We start from the raw sequence: 20,688 nt of genomic DNA, 5'->3' as shown, positions 1-20,688 counted from the left end.
AATGTATTTTTTAACAAATAAAATGCAGCCTTGGTGAACATAAGATTTAAAAAACAAACAAACAAACAAACAAAAAAATCGTACCAACCCTAAACTTTTGAACAGAATATTATTTATTGTTGTTGAAATAACATTAAATATATTTCAGTCTGAAAGTGTACATTTTTAATAAATTTATTTATTATTTAATTAATAAATTAATTATTAACAATTCATATTTATTAATTATTTATATTTATATATATATATATATATATGCTAATATGCTTTATGCTAATATTAAATGAGGTATTTTTTTTGGACGCTTCTATGTGACAACTTGAAAGCGCACAGTAATTCAGTTCTGTCAAATCATGCTAACTGGCTTTTACTGATCTCTCTCTCTCTCTCTCTCTCTCTCTCTCTCTCTCTCTCTCTCTCTCTCTCTCTCTCTCTTTCGATCCCTCTTTCTGCAGTCATATTCAGAGTGATAGTTTTCTGTGTGACTGCCAGCTGCACTGGTTTCCGGAGTGGCTGGTAACACGAGGGCTGCAGCCTGGCGTTCAGGCCACATGTGCCCACCCAGAAAGCTTAAAGGGCACTAGCATCTACCAGGCCCCACCACAGAGCTTTGTTTGTGGTAAGCAGTGCTATATCCAAATCCATAGTCTATGACAAACAAACAAGTTGCAAAAAAGGAAGGTGTTAAAATGTGTCTATGCATTCACTTCTGTCCAGATGATCTTCCCAAACCCCAGATCACAGTCCACCCTGTCACAACGGCAGCGGTATTGGGCAAAGATGTGCGTCTGACCTGCACGGCTGCCAGCAGCAGCAGCTCACCCATGACCTTCACCTGGCGCAAGGACCAGGAGACGCTACGCCAAGCTGAGGTGGAGAACTTCGCCCATGTGCGGGCCAGTGATGGAGGGGTGATGGAGTACACCACTATCCTCCACCTCCGACATGTCACCTTCAACCATGAGGGCCGCTACCAGTGCATCATCAGTAACCACTTTGGCTCTTCCTACTCTAACAAGGCCCGGGTCACTGTAAACGGTACATTTAACAAACCTAAACTACTTAGCTGTACTTTTCAGTTTTCTTCTTTAGCTGGTTATGTGATTGGTTCATCTACAGTTGAAAATGTGTAAGTCATACCATTTGCACAAAATACTCATGCAAAAAACCTTTGTTCCAAAATAAGGATTTAATTGTCAAACAAATAATTGCAATTAATTATTAATTATTTTTTTTTAAATGTCAGTGTATGCTTAATACACAGTAGTCATTTATTAACGTTTGAACTTAACAAACAATAAAATATAAATATATGTTTATTAATAAATATTTTAAATATGGTTATTTTTTAAATATTTTTAAATGATTCATATGATTCATAAATATTTTTGGGTCTTGTTTAGATCAGTTTCATTCGTAATAATAGATTTATTTCAAACCCTGAATATTATATTTAATTGTAATATTATACGTACTTATACATATACAATATTTTATAATGTTTATAATATTTATAATTATATATTTGTATTTATATAATATACATGCTCATACATCATATATGTTAATATAATATAATGTTTATATAATATTTAAATATTACTTTTTACATATATATATATATATATATATATACACCCCGTTCCCATCATGCAACATTTCGGGAACTTTTTAGCTTCTTTGCTGTTAGCAGTACACTTGGATTACATGCCTTGTCAGTTCAAGCAACAGATGCAAATTGATTGTCCTGAGGTATTTTGGTTTCATGCCCGTCCAAATCAAGCCATTTCCCATTGCCAATTGAGTTAGTCACAGCTATGAATGTTGGGCTTGTTTGTTGCTGATGCAGCAACATTATGGGAATAATCCTTGCTAGGGCTAATTTCCCTTTGCCTTTTTATGCGCACAGTGCTGCCTTCATTCGTCAAGACCCCACGCGACATCACAATCCGCACGGGCACGAAGGCACGGTTGGAGTGCGCGGCCGAAGGACATCCGACTCCCCAGGTGGCGTGGCAGAAAGATGGTGGTACAGATTTCCCTGCCGCCCGAGAGCGCCGCATGCGTGTGATGCCTGATGATGATGTCTTCTTCATCATGGATGTGAAGCCTGAGGATATGGGCGTGTACAGCTGCACGGCCAAAAACACGGCAGGCATGATCTCCGCCAATGTCACACTAACAGTGCTAGGTAAGGTCATTTTTGTAATATTTACATCATGGAATTCAGATTTGTTTATTAAGCTGTTGGGAGTTTTGCTAACTGCTGCTTAGTTCTACGTAAGAGTGTTTTTTTTTTTTTTTTCCTCCATCTGAAGCAGCTGGGCTTTATGTGCTGGTTTGAAGGTGAAAGGTCAGGAAAGAGGTCACAGGCAGTAGAGGAAGTGCTGAGGGCTCACATAGTGGTATTTTTGAGCTCTTGACTGAGTAATTGCTAGGCAGAAACAGTCAAATAACATTATGTGGTATAGTGGACCTAAACTGGGCTTTGTTTTTCATTCACTAAAAAGAATTGACTCGAGGGTCAATCATTTCATGAATCAGACTACATACTGCTTGCACTGGAGAAAATCCTGTTTATAAGAATCATTCATTTGGAAATCAGACTACACTGGTCCTAGCGTATGTTTTTGATTCACTAAAAACAAACAGGCTTAGAAGAGTCATTCATTCTGGAATCGAACTACACTGGTGATGTATGTTTTTGATTCACTAAAAAGCACCAGTTTATAAGAGTCATTCATTCAGGAATTGGACTACACTGGTTCTGCTGTAGGTTTTTTATTCACTGAAAAGAACCAGTTTATAGGAAACATTCACTCAGGAATTAGACTCCACTGGTCAAGTTTTTTTGGAAAAAAAGAGTGGGTGGATTTTTATCATTGTGGGGTTTATTTATTTATTTCATTTATATCCAAACACCTTGTAAAAGTGGATTTAACATAATAGGTTACCTTTAAGCAATTTACGTTTTTTCTAAAAAGACTCATCTTGTCCTTGAGGAGAATTTTTGGTCCAATACAATTACGATTCGCAGCTGTGACATGAACTAAAGGGATTCTTTGTACTTGGGCAACTTTACCAATGTCCGTATGTAATTCAATAACTATTCCCTGTAAACTTCCTGCAGAGACCCCTCATCTGGCACAGGAAATGGAGGATCGAAATGTGGTGGTGGGAGAAACTGTTGCATTGCAGTGCAAGGCTTTAGGCAGCCCACCTCCTCGCATCACCTGGCTAAAGGGGGAGGAGCCTCTTCACCCCAGCGACCGTCACCACTTCACTCCAGGGAATCAGCTCTTGGTGATCGGCACCACCACTTTAGAGGACGCAGGACGCTACACGTGTGTCATGTCTAACACCCTCGGCACAGAGCGCGCTCACTGCCAGCTGAATGTTTACCAGCGCTTCGAGGACTGTGCTCCTTTTACAAGCCCCAGCACTGTTACTGTTGGAATCATTGTCATAGCTGTGGTGACCAGTATTGTGGTGACATCACTAGTTTGGGTGTGTATTATCTACCAGACGAGGAAGAAGAGCGAGGAGTGCAGTGTAAACACAGGTGCGTTTATTCACACAGATTTAGTTTTTTGTTTTTGTTTAGGGCTCAGCATGTTGTGCAGGAGGAATTTATTTAGTTTTTTTACATTGCAAGACTTTTATCTAAAACCGTTGCTCTTGCCTTTTACAGACGAGACAATTGTCCCTCCTGATGTCCCCAGTTACTTGTCCTCTCAGGGCACTTTATCAGAGAGACAGGATGTGTGTATACGAGTGGAGTCCAATGGCGGATCTCAACCCAACGGACGCATAGAAAACAATGGTACAGTATCCACGCTTCTCTTGTAGTTCCAGACTTTTTCCAAGCTAATTTTGGTAGAAAATAAATTGTGGAATATTTAAACTATGCAAAATGTGTTACATGGAGAGTAACGGCAATGGTAATATATTCTACTTGCAGTCAAAAATATGTAGATCTTTAGGAATTGAGTATTCTTCGGAATTGCTGTTATTGTAGATTTTGTTTGCATGTTTTAGCTATAAAGCTGGAATCCCAATCAAAGTGTTTAGTTATTTCATACGAAATTCAAAAAGTCATACAGATATGAACAATCATTTAATACAGGATTCCCATGGTCACTAAAAACCTGGAAATCTCAAGTTTTTCTAGTGATTCTCATGTCTAAAATATTAATGACTAGATGCATGACTAGAAATTCCTTGTTGTGAATATAGTCTCTCTACTAAAATGTGTACAAAATGTAGTGTGGGGACTTGGTCAAAGTCCCTTTAAGACAAGTCATTTCACTCGGCGGCCATCTTTGAAACACCTCTCGGCCATGCAAGTGCAGCTCCTATCTCTTTGAATGGGGAAACATCAAATTCTCCAAAGCTGTTCGCCAAGCTTTCGATTAAATTTCATATTTTGAAATCTGACAACAACTGTCTCATAAATTTAGTTTGTAAACGGTTGAATCATGACAAAAAAAAACGTCATTTTTCAGGCTGGATCAAGCTCAACTGGAGCTTCTAACGGCTGCTGCAGTGATGCGATGACTTTACCGATTGGTTCTTATTTAGATGGCGGGACTTATTCCGCCATATTGCGCGTTGCACATTCTCCCATTCATAATAATACGAGTGCACTGTCTTTCTAATATATATATATATATATATATATATATAGTACCAAGTCCAAAGACTTTATATCTATCTATCAGTCGGGTGTTGATTGGATTGCACTCAAAAGTAAATGCGAGCTTAAAGGGGCAGGGTTTAAGCGACTAAATGAAGTCCTGTATCCAGTGAACAAGTTTTGATTAAACATTACGTGGTCAAATTTAAAAAAGAAGAGAAAAAATAAAGAAAGGAATGTATGGATGAATCATTCACAATAAGATCTATAACATTCATTTACAAAATAGATGAATAGGTGAATAAATAGGTAAATTTTCATGTCATGCCAACTTTGAAAGGTGTCCGTTTAAATGATCTTCGCATAAAATCATAGGTTAACAAGCTTCTCTCGCTTCAGGATATGATGGGCCGGTCGTGTGTACAGACTGCTTGGAAAATGGTACCAGCTACTCCAAACACTGCAACTACCTCCCTCATGGGATAGCACCCCCTTCAGGCCTGGAGTATCAGCAGACACACCAGACATCAACTTTCACCAGCCACAACACTGGTGAACCACACTGCAATGGCACACCTAATGGGGTCAGGAAAGACAGTCAAGCTCCCATCTTTCCCACCAACCATGACAGGGTGTCAATATCACCCTCATCGCACCAGTACAATGACCGAAAAGGTGAGAATGATGAAGGAACGGATTCATCAATCCTTTGCTTCATGGCTATGCTTTAGATAGCCATAAATTTAATAAGACTCACTCATGCCCCATAAATCAATATTACGACCATCGCTTGGCGAAAACACGGTTTATCTGTCATGTTAGTTATGAGTGATTTATGTCAGGTTGATGATCTTCACTTTCACATTGACTTAATACAGCGATAATATTCCTTGTTTTTCACAACTAGATTAGTGTTTGACTTCACTTATTTTCTAATTTCTCATCCTCTCTCAGGATTGTTGGTGAATAGGTCAGACACATCTCCCTCACTTGAAGAGACCTACCATCGGCCAGTAAAGCTCCTGTCTGGGGACTGTGACATTGGGTCCGAGCTTACACAGACTCTATTACCCAACGGACACGCACATATGCCTGATGCCACCCTAAGCGAGAGTGAATCCTTCGGGCGGGCCAGTGACTAACACCGCCCCATCACTTTTTTTTATCCTTTTGCACTGAGAACTGCTACCTCACACTGAGGGGCACAGACAAAGCTGCCCCCATCTATCTGAATGCAGAATAGGGGCGTCCGGAGTTTGAAGGAGAAGCTTGAGTGGGATGTTGGCATCCCGTGCGAGCGTTAATGATGTATATAAATATAAATCCTCCTCAGGGAGGCTTCGTTCACACTTCAGAAATGTGACTTGCATTTGACGCATGCAAAATGTATGACAGAGTGCTATAACGTTGGGCTTTGAGCTGTACATAAGAGTTTTCATATATAAATATATGAATGTATGTATTCTAGAACTTTTATAAAAGAGTGTTCAACTCTATTCGGTGCATGGTGAGATCAGAGTGGTTATATTTTATTTTTATTTCTTGCCTTTTTTTTTTTTTTTTAAACAGATCTCTCCTGCTTTTCCCGGTTTTATAAGCAGTGCCTTATTGCAAGATCAAAGATTTCACATGTTTTTTTTTTGTTGGGAAGATGTACACTTTCCCTTTCACAAATGGGAATTTTGTCATGCACTTGAAGTTTAAACAGCCCAATAATCATAATAGGCAGTCTTAAAGGAATATTCTAGGTTAAATAAGATACAGGGTTCCCATTCTCAGGGAATACCTGGAAATATCAGGGACTTTTAAAAAGAAAAAAAAAAATTTTTTTTGATAATGTCCATGACTATTCTAGGCATCAACAAACTCTTTAAAATTCATAAAAACGTTACAGACTTTTTATACTGAACAAACACTACTGTTCAGAAGTTTTTGGGGTCAGTAATATTTTTGTTTTTTATATTTTTATTCAGCAAGGATGCTTTAAATTGATAAAGTGACAGTAAAGACATGCATAATGTTGGAAAATTTGTATTTCAAATAAATGCTGTTCTTAGGTTCTATTCATCAAAGGATCCTGAAAAAATGTATCACAGTTTCAAAATATATTCAAATGTATATTAAAAGAAAAAAGTTAAATTGTAATAATTTCACAATATTACTGTTTTTACTGTATTTATTTGCCTTGGTAAGCATTGAGATTTTAAAAATCTTACGAGCCCCAAACTTATGAACGGTAGTGTAAGGGTGCTTTTCCACTGCATGCTACAGCTCGGTATGGCTCGTTTTAAATAGCACCATCTCGGTGAGGTTCCAAGCGAGCCGTACTGATACTAAAACGTGACGTATATGTTGGCGCCGATAGCCTCGTGGGCAGTATGCCGAAATATAGCGTTGTTGCGCTTTGGGTGGCCCGAGTTCGAGTCCCGGCTCGTGGACCTTTACCGGTCACGCCACCTCACTTCCTGTCTACTCTATACTGTCCTGTCACAATAAAGGCAAAAATCGGCAAAAATTACATCTAAAAAATAAATAAAATGTGACGTGTAAACACAGTGATTGGTCAGAGAGAATCGTCACTACCAGCGTCATTGGATTTGCGACTCAAGCTAATTTAAATAGTCAGCAACAGCCGCCGCAGTATCATTGGTTTGCACGAAAATTGAAATGGCTGTAGCGTGGTCAGTCGACGAGGTGCAGACGTTCCTCTCATTGGAGCGGATCCACGGCAGTAGAAGTGGCGCAACGATCACCCCACCCACTTTGAAGCGGTACTAAACTGCAGTGGAAAAGCAAACCGAGCCAAAGTAAAGTGAGTCGAGTCGTACCACATACGCCGTAAGTTTTCTAAATTTGTTTTTGTGGAAAAAAATATATATATCTTAAAATGTTTAATTGGCTCTTTCTTTTGTGAGTTCCATCTCTATAAATGATATTTGAATATTTATAACTGGAAAAATCATGGAAATTCACTGGTAAAAACGTGTGGGAACTCTCCCCACAACATATATGGCCTAGTGTCATTTACCACAAAATTAAGTTTCAGTTTGCAAAAAACGTGTGTACAGAAAGGCATTTACAATAGCAGTCTATGGGCAGACAACAAAGTCAAGTATTTGTCATCACTAACTGGTGTTTAACCTGGAATATTCCTTTGTCAGAATATATTTATGTTCTGGTCTGTGATGAAGGAAAAGCTCTGCATTGAATTTTCAGGTCTGTTATGGTACAGAAATGACAAATATTGGCATAAGGGAAAATTTATGCACTTTGAGTACTCTTATAACATTTTTACACCCTGAAATTCTGATGCAATCAAGGCTCTTCCGTTAACAAATGTATACTTCACCTAAAGCTGCTTCACTCACCTTCGATACCTGTGGTATTTGAACTGAATTTTTAAATGTATTTGTTGACCGCCTTTGTTTTTAACACATTTGGGAAAATAACAAATGATCCAAAAAATAACATTTAGAGAGATTTGTTCTAACAGTGACTTTTAGCTAACAGAAAAGCCAAATGCTGCCAAATCACGAAAGGGAAAGAGTGTCTCTCTAAAAAAGTCGAGCTGCGTGTGCTGGTCTTCAGGGTCTTCCATCAACCACACAGAATGTCTTCATGTAAAGGGAAAAAGCGGGAATAAGTAAACACCTCATCAGCTAATCTCTTAGTCTTTGGACTAAAGCAGCTAATGCTAAGCTACATATTGTCTTTGTTAGTTAGCCTGAGTCAAACTGGTTCATGTCAACAGCCAAGGATTTTTTTTGTTTTGTTTTTTAGGCCAAATAGTGAAACATCTCTACTACTAAACTTGGGGAATGTTTTGTAAAGTTAGATTACAGCAAATGCCAGTTTATCCCCCAAAAGTTCAGACCATAGCAGTACTTTGATACTGTGGGTAACTGGTTAATTGTGTAATCTAGCTCTGTGAAGAACCCCACTAGCTCATATATGTTAACTCTACAGATGTTTCATACCAGATTAATTTATTGAAATGAACTCTAATCACAGCTGTTCACCCACATGGCTAAAACTGTTGAAGTGTCAAAATGGCAGGTGTTTATTAAAGTCACATTTTGCTCTTTTACACCCTCTGGTTTGTGTCTTTTTATTTTGATGCACTGGAACAGCAAATACTTTGCATGAATAGGGTGTGCCCCATCACATTTTTTTAAGCAACAAAGGGCACGAATCCCATTTTCATTTCTTTAGATAAACTATTAAAATTAATGTCAAATGATTGTTCAAAGTTGTAACTAAAGTTTATTGGAGTATGTTTTAAGAAAATACTATTTCAGTTTTTCTACTTCAAAATTTGTGTTACTTGCTATTGCTTTGTAATAGAGCTGGATTCTGATGAACAGACATTGATTCTTAAATCCCAAGAATCTATCTTTTAGTCGATGCTGTTTTCAGTTGATGAATGAACAGAACATTGTGCCTCCCATCCAATAAACCACAATAACCTTTATGCTTTGTTTCTTTTGTAATGAAACTCTCAGCTTTCAAATTCTGTCAATTTTATAATGAAATTCAAACAATACCATTTTGGCACTCTTTAATGGGTTAGTTCACCCAAAAATGAAAATTCTGTCATTAATTATTCACCCTCATGTCATTCCAAACCCGTAAGACTTTTGTTCATCTTCGGAACACAAATTAAGATATTTTTGATGAAATCTGAGAGCTTTCTGTCCCTCTATAGACTGCCTTCACAACTGAAACTTTGACGCTTCAAAAAGTTCATAAAGAGATGGTAAAACTAATCCATATGAATTGAGTGGTTTAGTCCAAATTTTTTGAAGAGACTTGATAGCTTTATATGATGAACAGATTAATTTAGGCTTTTATTCACTTAATTTTAACCTTTAATATTATAGTAATGTACCAACTGGAGTTCTCTATAATTTACACAGCATTAGTTGAGAGATTTCTTTTTCCTTGAGAAAATTTGCCATGTACTGTACCTGATACATAACCCAATTAATCAATAAAACTGAATCGAATTGAATTGAATTGCAGGCTTGTGAATCGAAATCGAAACAAATCATAAAATTTTTCTCAAAACTTTGTAATTGTTTGTGAAATTAACTAGCAATTTCTGAGTGAAAACTGTTTCTACACCAATTTTATTTCAGTGAAGCTTTAACTAAATCAAATTTCATTTATTCTCCTGATTTTAGCCTGATATCGCTGATTTTGTCCTTCTCAGTTAACAATTAAAATAATCAATTGTGCCAATAGTTGCTAGTCCTCAAACAGATATACAGTGCTCAGCGTAAATGAGTACACCCCCTTTGAAAAGTAACATTTTAAACTATATCTCAATGAACACAAAAACAATTTCCAAAATGTTGACAAGACTGAGTTTAATATAACATCTGTATAACTTATAACATGAAAGTAAGGTTAATAATCTAACTTAGATTACACATTTTTCAGTTTTACTCAAATTAGTGTGATGCAAAAATGAGTACACCCCACAACAAAAACTACATTTAGTAGTTTATATGGCCTCTGTGATTTTTAATGACAGCACCAAGTCATGGAATGAACAAGTTGGCGACATTTTGCAACATCTATCTTTTTCCATTCTTCAAGAATGACCTCTTTTAGAGACTGGATGCTGGATGGAGAGTGATGCTCAACTTGTCTCTTCAGAATTCCCCATAGGTGCTCGATTGGGTTCAGATCAGGAGCCACTGAATCACTTTCACCCTGTTCTTCTTCAGAAATCCAACAGTGACCTTAGATGTGTGTTTAGGATCATTGTCATGTTGGAAAAGTGCACAACGAGTGATGGTAGCATCTTCTCTTTCAGTATAGAGCTGTACATCTGTGAATTCATGATGCCATCAATGAAATGCAGCTCCCCGACACCAGCAGCACTCATGCAGCCCCACATAAGGACACTGCCACCACCATGTTTCACTGTAGGCACCATGCATTTTTCTTTGCATTCCTCACCTTTGCGACGCCATACAGTTTTGAAGGCGTCAGTTCCAAAAACATTTATCTTGGTCTCATCACTCCAGAGTATAGAGTCCCAGCAGTCTTCATCTTGGTCATCTTGGGCCCTGGCAAACTCTAGGCAGGCTTTTTTGTGCCTGGGCTTTAGGAGAGGCTTCTTTCGTGGACGGCACCTATGCATGCCATTCCTCTGCAGTGTACGCCATATTGTGTCACGGGAAATAGTCACCCCAGTTTGGCTTTCTACTTCTTTAGATAACTGCAGTAAACTTGCATGCCAATTTTCTTCAACCCTTCTCATCAGAAGACGCTCCTGTCGAGGTGTTAACTTCCGTGGATGACCTGGACGTCTCTGTGAGATGGTTGCAATTCCATCTTTTTTAAATTTTTGTACCACTTTTGCTACAGTATTCTGACTGATAAGTAAAGCTTTGCTGATCTTCTTGTAGCCTTCACCTTTCTGGTGTAAAGAAATAATTTTTTTTTCTCAGGTCTTGTGTCATTTCTCTTCCATGTGGTGCCATTGCTGACAGCATGAAATGGAAAGGGGTTTTAACACCCTTTTATAGTCAACTGTCTGCTGGACACCTGTGTAATGAATAATTAGACTCGCCTGTGGTTGAATTCTTGTTAAATTAGACATTTGTAATCTAAAATTTAGCTTTGCTCCAGAGACTTTTAGTGGGGTGTACTGATTTTTGAGTACACCCTAATTTGAGTAAAACTGAAAATTTTGTTCTCTAAGTTATAACATGAAAGTAAGGTTAATAATATAAGTTAAACAGATATATAAAACTTAGTCTTGTCAACATTTTGGAAATTGTTTTTGTGTTCATTGAGATATTGTTTAAATTTTTTTTTTACTTTTTCAAAACATTTCAAAGGGAGTTACTTTTACTTTTCAAAGGGGGTGTACTCAATTACGCTGAGTACTGTAGCTTATGTTCAACTTAAATTTGCACACCCATTCCGATGTACTTTTGTGATTTTAATTGATCAGTTTACTGCTATAGTAATGTCTCTCGTGATTTGTTAAGCTCATTCTTCTGTACTGTTGGAGTGTGTGTTAGGACAGAAAGCACATACCAGTGTAAGGTGATTGTTGACTGAGAGCCCACAGCGCTGGAACGGCCCACTGTTGCTTCAGTCAAACACTCTGTATTGTACTTGTGCCCCAAGCTTCATGACAGGTCAGACAAACATTCACACCTGTGGACTAATCTGTCTTTCTTCGCATTCTGCTCGACTCTTGTGCGTGTTTTTTCAGCTAATAATAGTGAAGCAGGTAGAGCAACTAGCTTAAGCTTGGGGATCAAAGTCTAGACTCAACATGTAATGATAATCCACTGGAATAATATTCGTTACGCATTTTAACTTGTTTCCAATTAGTGCATATATGATGACTTTAGTACATAAAAGACTAGCTCGGCCATGTTGTAATACAAATAGCCAATTCATTTTTGTAAAAAAGCTTTTTTTAATCGATTCACATAGGCTTGCAAAAATGACATTTGAGTTTGAACCTGATCTGTGGTGCAATATAAGTGGAATTCAGGCAGTTAAACTCAATCTGTTGTGCACTGATGAGCAGGAATGCAAACCCATGTGTTATGTGATCTTTTTATCCAGGCACCAGGTGTCCTAGCCATGGCCCTCAAGACCAGCGGTTCAAACTGGGACAGAGGGTGCGTTTCTCAGTCAGATTTGATCAACCTCCACTCCACTGTAGTGCTGATTTTGCTGGTCTCTGACCTCGTTTTGCAGTTTTGGCTGTACAGTCAGGGTTTGGGTTGAGGAAACCGGTCCAGTACAAACTGACCCACACTGTTCCATGAAGATGGAGTTTATAAAAGCGTACGGCGCACTTTCTCATATGCGCCGAGGAAAATGAAGCCTCCCATGCTGATGAACGTCACTCTGGGGATGCTGCCGGCGAACAGCCTTTAGACATGACGACAAAACATATAAAAGCAAGAGTTAGAAATAGCTTTTCAGGCTATTAATAATTACAAATATGTTGATTAATCATGATTAAAACATGTCAATGTTTGCTGAGAAAAGCCCCTGAATGAAGATAATTCCAAGACATTATTATGGCACAGGAGTAAATCACTGATATTATTTGCATTCATACATTTTCATATATCATTGGTCTACAGTCCACAGCAATTCAGTTTGGAATTCTGAGAACAGTTTTGTATTCCTTCTGCATTATTTTTTAATTGTTGGTTTATGTAAACTTGCTCTTATTCAGAACCGGTTCCATTTTAAAAAAAAATACTCAAACCCAATGACGCCAATGGAGTGATAAGTATAGTACTATTCCCGAACTCTTAACTTTTTCTTTTTAGTGAATCATAACCAAAGTGTAACCAGTATAGTCCGATCCCCAAACAAAGAGACATTTCTTTTTACTGAATAAAAACATACAGCACAACCAGTATAGTCCATGAATAGTGTTGTCTAAATTATTACTGAACGAATGACTCTTATGAGCGGTTCTTTTTAGCCAATAAAAAAAAAGAAAAAAACCATGCTAACAACTGACTTATGTTGTCCATTGTTCAATGATGTGGATGACTACACTGTAAAATATTTTCATGATGTATCATTTTTTCTTATATATATATATATATATAAGAAGTCAAGTCACCTTTATTTATATAGCGCTTTTTACAATGCAGATTGTGTCAAAGCAACTTTACAGTGATAACTAATAATTTTACAGTGATAACTAAAATAATCCACTAAATGAGCTCATGTCAAATTTGATGCCTGCTACAGGTATCAAAAAAGTTGGCAAGGGGGCAACAAATGGCTGAAAAAGCAAGACATTTTGAAAAGATTCAGCTAGGAGAACATCTAGCAACTAATTAAGTTAATTGATATCAGGTCTGTAACATGATTAGCTATAAAAGGGATGTCTTCGAGAGGCAGAGTCTCAAAACTAAAGATGGGCAGAGCTGTGAAAGAGTACGTAAAAAGATTGTGGAATATTTTAAAAACAATGTTCCTCAACGTCAAATTGCTAAGGCTTTACAAATCTCATCATCTACAGTGCATAACATCATCAAAAGATTCAGAGAAACTGGAGAAATCTTTGTGCGTAAGGGACAAGGCTGAAGACCTTTATTGGATGCCCGTGGTCTTTAGGCCCTCAGATGACACTGCATCACTCATCGGCATGATTGTGTCAATGACATTACTAAATGGGCCCAGGAATACTTCCAGAAACCACTGTCGGTAAACACAATCCGCCGTGCCATCTGCAGATGCCAACTAAAGCTCTATCATGCAAAAAGGAAGCCATTTGTGAACATGGTCCAGAAGCACCATCGTGCTGAATTGGGGGTGCTGAATTGACCTGGCTGGAGTCTAGATCTTTCACTTATAGAGAAACATATGTCAAAGACAACCACAAACTCTTCAGCAGCTGGAAACCTATATCAGGCAAGAATGGGACCAAATTTCAACACCTAAACTCCAGAAACTCATAACCTCGATGCACAGGCGTCTTCACACTGTTTTGAAAAGAAGAGGAGATGCTACACCATGGTAAACATGCCCCCGTCCCAACTATTTTGAGACCTGTGTAGCAGGCATCAAATTTTTTGCGCATAAAATTGTACAATTTCTCAGTTTAAACATTTGTTATGTTATCTACGTTCTATTGTGAATAAAATATTGGCTCATGTGATTTGAAAGTGTTTTAGTTTTCATTTTATTTAAATTTAAAAAAAAATGTCCCAACATTTCCGGAATTCGGGTTGTATATACAGTAAATTAATTTTGAATTGATAGCTAGTCATAGAACATTTTGTAAACTAGATGCTACATCAGCTTGGATGTATCTTTTTTAGATTAATTTCACAGAGCAGCATAAAATAAAACATTAGCCATGCTCGATAACACAAGTATTCAGTATTTCTCAGCCGACAGTGTGTTGTTTGACAGATTACTGAGCGTTTGAGCAGGAATGTGCAGTGTAGGGGTTGTTGATGTTGGAGAGGTTAGAGGATGCGACAGGCCATGAAAGTACTGTAGTCTCCTAAGGCTCTTTTCCACGCAGCTGCTTTTGGTATAAGCACTGGCCCCCGGGGGCCTCTCCGCATGACTGATGGCCAGATGACATCCACACACGTCCCTCGAGCTCCCAACACTCTCTTGCTTCGGCTCCCTCTGCTTCCTTTCTCGTTTTGTTTCATCTTGCTCAACTCGTCTTACGGTTTCTTTTGTCTTTCTTGAAAGTCGCTGAAATCCATGTCTTGTTCACCCTACATACCAAATTCATGACCCCTCAAGCCATCCAAACTGAGAGATTTGGGATCAGCCTCCTCAAGTCCTTCAGTGTGACACCTGTGGGGGATAATGGTGGTCGGAAAGTGGGGGTGGGTTGGATCTAAAATTGGAAATAAGGTCACGAGTGGTGTAACCTCTAATACATCAATTTTGTCAACTGCAAAGCTGTACAAGGTGCCAAGCATGTCAGGGATCTCTTGACTATTCCAGTGATTCGCAGAACTCGACGTTTCAGCATGCTTCTGCTGGGATCATGTGTTTTACAGAGAGAGTGTGCGGACCTGTGAGCAAACACACTCATCCTGGAACGAATTAGCAAGGACGCATTTTGACAGTTTGTCTGTGCTGCATGGGGTTGGTATTTCAGACTATGCACTAAAAGAGAAATGCGAAACCTTGCATGCGTGCTTTGAGTCAGTTCTGACCCTATCTTCGGCAAACGGAAAACACAAATATGCATCACAGGAACTTTGTACAGTTAGTACAACTACTAAAATATATTTTAGATTTTCTGAAGAAAGAGTGAGTGTTGCTTATACGATTAGAGTTGAGTAAAAATATAGATTTTCTGATGAATCGCATAAAAACATACAAAGCAACCAATGTACTATAAAGGTGTATTCAAGCCATGTTGGAATTACTGCAATTACAAGATTTTGTTCAATCATTTATACAGCTTGTAATTGGATCTTTCTGAGAGCTCTAATGTATACCACCTGACTGCTGCAATGTCATGGGGAACCACTCAAAATGGCATCGGTTTAGTAGTATAATAAAATGTAGTATTTTGTGATATCCAGTGTAATAATTCATATAATTGACTATTGTTAATGTCTTAATAATGCAAGAATAATACGTTCAAACTCAAATTACACAGATTCATTTTGGTGTTGCCATAGTTGTCAGTGTAGCCAAGTGTTGCAATGGAAACGCATAATTCTGAGGACACAAAAAAGCTCAGCATTGTCCAAGATGTCACAGTATGGTAATTACAACATGAATGCTGCATTATTCACAAATAATAAATGACCATTTCTTTTTAGCAAGCCACAAACATACATGGCCAGTGTAGTCTGATTCACTAACCAATGACTCTTATGCATTGAGAGTAATTTATTTTACCTACAGGAAATGGATATTATAAATAAAATACACACTAAAGTGAATAGCTATTGAATAAAATCGAAAGGAAATCTGAAAAGAATCAAATTAAGGGTGTGTTCACACTTGTCATGTTTGGTTCGATTGCTCTGTTAGTGCAGTTCATTTGAACATGTGTGAACGTTGCTATCCGAACCCTGATGCGCACCAAACAAGTGGACCGAGACCGCTGAAAAGATGGGTCTCGGTCTGCTTCCAAACGAACTCTGGTGCGGTTTGAAAGATATATGAACACAACACGGACCAAAGACATCTAAACGAACCAAAAACAGGAAGATGAGACTAAAAAAAAAGGACAGAATCCTCACGCATATCAGTTTTTCTCGTCATAGTCGCGAGTTTGTACATCACAGGCATCCGACGCGCGTCTCCACGCAGCAGATACACAATTTATAAGCTCTTCACGAGTTCCCAGCTGGCCAAAATACCATCCTATGCATTTATCTCAGCACACAGCATCGTTTTGGATGTTCGGTAAGTTCAGTCTCAATATAGGCAATACGTCATAAAATCCGACCAATCAGGTTGTGAACGTATCGCTACGCCTTTAGGTTCTGTATCTTGATTCGGTGATAAAATTGCCTGAATCTGAACACTAATCAGGACTAAATGTTTTTTTTTTTTTTTGGTCTGGACCAAACGAACCGAACTACAAGTGTGAACGCACCTTTAAATTAGAATCAAAATGAATAAAGAAATCTTTATCAAAACCTAGCCCTACTCAGAGTGTAGCCAGGGCATTGCCAGGTTGTTGCTAGGGTTTTCTGGGTGGTTTCTAACTGGTCCAATAAAAAGAGTCCACTCTCAAGTATCTATACATATGGCTCAGAGCCATCTGGGAGATTTTATTCTGTTGTATCATCCAGCATGTAAACAAGCCTGATTGCAACTCCAATAATAATAAGAGCATTAACGCCATGCATTTTATTTTCTATTATCATGCAAGCAGACCATAAACCATCCCAATCTGCTACAAGAATAAAATGAAACATTAGAAAAAACAGTTACGTCACAGTGGGGATGGGAATCAAAAATTGATTCTAATTCTGGAATCGGATACTTAAGGCCAGGAATCGGAAACTTGTCATAAAATTAAAATTTCGATTGCGCTTATTGATTCCTGTGTGGATATTTTAATGTGGTTTTAAACCATTCAAGCGTGAGAAGACGTGAAAGAGAACTCAATTTGGTACTCGTTTTCTGCACTAGGCAGATCCAGAGCATGTGCACAAAAGCCTCCTCTCATATAGTGTACAAATACTGAATTGAGTTCTCTTTCACATCTTCTTGCACTTTAACAGACAAATACACACAATTTTGTTAAAATATCCTCGTAAACACAGTTGGTTATGTCTTAAGTGAACGTTAATATTTGAGAAAGAAAACGCACAACAGTATATTGGATCCATGCATTCGGCCTCAAAGTGACAGCAGCCTAATAAACCTGCTGCTGTCTGTGACATTACTGTTAATCAAAGAACAAAAGAAAAAGAAAATCACTCACTGATCTTGACTGAATAACTTTTGTAACTTTAATAAGGATTAATCTATATTTTGTTTATAAAAAGAAAACTATGCAGTGTTATTTTACATTTGATTTTAATTTCTGAACTTGTATTACTGACTGTATACTTGTCTTTAATAATGTTTGAAATTTATATTAGTCTAGTTTATTAGTAAGTTGTTCTTTAGGCTGTTGATTTTGCTCATGGTATTCAGCTGCAACAGAATGTTTTGCACAGAATAAATATTGATATCTAAATGTTTGACTTTTTTTTTTTACCATATTATAATCGAAACTGAAAATTGATAAGAATCGGAATCGATAAGCGGAATTTGAATCAAAATCACAGTCAGATGAGCTCACTGTGACAACATCACCTAGCCCAGCCATGATCGCCAGTTAGTCAGCAGTGGACGGGTCTAATAACACCCCTATTAATGGCTCTATAAATACTGCATGCTTACCAGAAGCTTACTAAAGTAGATTTCTGATCAGAGGCTGGTCATACACCACTGCAACACTCTAAAGGAAGCAACTTACACTATATCTAACCAAAGCTCCAATTGATTTTACTGCAACTGGAGGTCATTATGAGCTCACTGCAACATGCTCATTGTAAACATTGCTAGCATTACTCTGTCAGTGGGCTGCTGCATCACCCTGGCCTACTTGCTTGCGGACATGGGATCCGTATGCGGCTGTGGTCTGGGTTGGGGTAGCAACACTTCAAAGCTTTGAGGAAGGTTAGCTCACAAGCGCAAGGCTGCATTGATTGCCGATGTTTTGGTTGGTGTGGTTAGAAGCTCTCAGCAGAGCTCTGACACACATGGAAGCACTTTCTGGCTTCACTAGTCTGCAATTGGAGCCATTACAGTAATTACAGCTTTAAAGCCAGGCAATTTGTAGAAGGCATGCAGTAGTGAAACTGCCAGAGTTGTTGCCCTTTATGCAAGCATAGCTGAGCCCCTTTGCCTTCTCTGTTTTTTTAGCCCCGGCTTCTCTTAGTGTTTTAAATATTGCAATCTGGGAAGGGATTTTAGGAATTCCTTGAAGTTGTACAGTCTATTGTGTGTGATGCCCAAAGTTAATCATTAAGTGAAGAAATTTCAGAAAAGTTTAAGATGGAGAGAGGAAAGTTTATTATAAAGAGAGAGATTCACAGGATCACTCAATGGGCATCTGTGCACAGAACAATAGTGACTGCCCACTTTTTCCACTGACCTTTTAGTTTATTTGTCATTCATTTTTTTTATTTAACAAAGAAAAAAAATCTTGGAAAAACAAGCGGGGGGGGGAGGGTTTGGATATGAAATTAATTATGAAATATTCATATATTTATGAGTGAACTACAGTTCCATAAGGCGATGCAAATTGTGTAATAAAACACAAAATTATTTAACAAAAAAGATTTTAAGGGTCAGTAAGATTTTTTTTTAATGTTTTTGATGTCTCTTATGCTCACCAAGGCTGCATTTATTTGATCAAAAATACAGTAAAACAGTAATATAGTGTAATATTATTACAATTTAAAATAACTTGTATTTCAATATATTTTAAAATGCAATTTATTCCCCTAAAGGCAAAGTTGACTTTTCAGCATCATTACTCCAGTCTTTAGTGTCACACAATTCTTCAGAAATCATCCTAATATGCTGATTTGGTGCTCAAGATACATTTCTTAATAATATCAATGTTGAAAACATCTGATAAATATATTTGTGGAAGCTATGGTACATTTTTGGAATATTATAAATGTCTGCACTGTCAATTTAATGTGTACTTGCTGAATAAATGTATTAATTTCTTTGCAAAAAAGAAAAAAAGAAAAATCTTACTGACCCCAAATTTTGAAACAGTATTCTGGTTGTGTGTTTCTTAAAATGGGCTTATAATGTATGGGAAAAAAACATATTGTTGACTGAGGAATGCAGTATTAGGACACAGTCACTCACCCAGGTATTCCTCGACTCCTCCACACTTCATACAAAACCATTGGGATGTTTCCACTGGCTGTGCTCGTTCCAGCCTGACAAAAAGAGACAAAACACAGTAATGATGGATGATCTGTCATTAAGCTTCCTGTCAAACATGTAAACACACACTGTGTTTTGTCTTTCTTTCGATTCTGCTCTGTCCCTGGTATACTTTACCCATCTCCACCTGTTCAACAGCTCCCCTTTCTGCTCAATCTATATTTATAGTCCCTCTTCTGCAAACCCTCAGCACCTTCTTCAAAACAGCCATCTATATCAGGAAACTGTGAAGGAGAGTTAACGTAACAACTGTGTTTTACACTGGCTTTCTGTGGCTAATTTCGATGGCTCTATATTTAGACTGGGTTAGTTTTTCATATTTCAGAGTTTAAGTTGATGAGTTGACTGTACATTGAGCAGTCCAGTACACTGCAGTTCCCCACAGGGCTTGGAAAACAGCCTGGAGTGTCTGTATGCCAAAACACACAGTAAAGCAGACCTGCCTGAACATGAGGTCTCAATATCTTTGATTGGTCAAATGGAGAGAGAGAGAGAGAGAGAGAGAGAGAGAGAGAGAGAGAGAGAGAGAGAGAGAGAGAGAGAGAGAGAGAGAGAGAGAGAGAGAGAGAGAGAGAGAGAGAGAGAGAGAGAGAGAGAGAGAGAGAGAGAGAGAGAGAGAGAGAGAGAGAGAGAGAGAGAGAGAGAGAGAGAGAGAGAGAGAGAGAGAGAGAGAGAGAGGCAAACACAAGGCAACCTGAAGTGATGACCTGAAGCATGACACCTTCAGCGAAACATCACTCTGTCAGCCAATGGCGTAAAAAGACAGGTGCAAAAAAAGACCCTACACTCAGTTTTCTACTTCTTAAAGCGGCCAACATTTTATTCAAATGCAAAATCAACTCCATTTATAATGTTTGTCAAGTATAAATGTAGTTTTTCTTGACCATTCCCATCCTCTCTCTCTGACCATTAGAATTAAACCGTTTGTGCTACTGTACCTTTAAGATTCTATATGTAAACAACCCATATGTAGTGTCGTGTGTTACCATGATGGTGTTTTGTACTTGTATATTACACTTGTATATTACCCTTGTATATTACACTGCAACTCCTTATATTAAAAGGAATCATGTTTTGGGGCGTGT

General features: G+C 38.0%; 2 protein-coding genes across 2 annotated transcripts in view; one reads left to right on the top strand and one right to left on the bottom strand.

The window, feature by feature from the left end:
- lrig1 (leucine-rich repeats and immunoglobulin-like domains 1) overlaps positions 1-8,723 on the top strand; it is a 42,841-nt gene extending 34,118 nt beyond the window's left edge. The window contains exons 12-18 of the mRNA XM_051912104.1: positions 456-619; positions 718-1,038; positions 1,910-2,191; positions 3,131-3,562; positions 3,692-3,823; positions 5,036-5,311; positions 5,591-8,723. Coding sequence (XP_051768064.1) covers positions 456-619; positions 718-1,038; positions 1,910-2,191; positions 3,131-3,562; positions 3,692-3,823; positions 5,036-5,311; positions 5,591-5,778 — 1,795 coding nt within the window. The 3' untranslated portion in view covers positions 5,779-8,723. The remainder of the gene's footprint in view (positions 1-455; positions 620-717; positions 1,039-1,909; positions 2,192-3,130; positions 3,563-3,691; positions 3,824-5,035; positions 5,312-5,590) is intronic.
- Positions 8,724-9,988: 1,265 nt separating this feature from the next.
- slc25a26 (solute carrier family 25 member 26) overlaps positions 9,989-20,688 on the bottom strand; it is a 66,501-nt gene continuing 55,801 nt past the window's right edge. Inside the window, exons 9-10 of the mRNA XM_051912105.1 lie at positions 19,523-19,596; positions 9,989-12,547 (exon numbers count right to left, since the gene is read on the bottom strand). Coding sequence (XP_051768065.1) covers positions 12,451-12,547; positions 19,523-19,596 — 171 coding nt within the window. The 3' untranslated portion in view covers positions 9,989-12,450. The remainder of the gene's footprint in view (positions 12,548-19,522; positions 19,597-20,688) is intronic.

This window comes from Ctenopharyngodon idella, chromosome 11 (assembly GCF_019924925.1).
Source record: "Ctenopharyngodon idella isolate HZGC_01 chromosome 11, HZGC01, whole genome shotgun sequence".
Lineage (NCBI taxonomy): Eukaryota > Metazoa > Chordata > Actinopteri > Cypriniformes > Xenocyprididae > Ctenopharyngodon > Ctenopharyngodon idella.
Note: the sequence above shows the minus strand (reverse complement) of the source record. Positions and strands in the feature narration are given on the sequence as shown.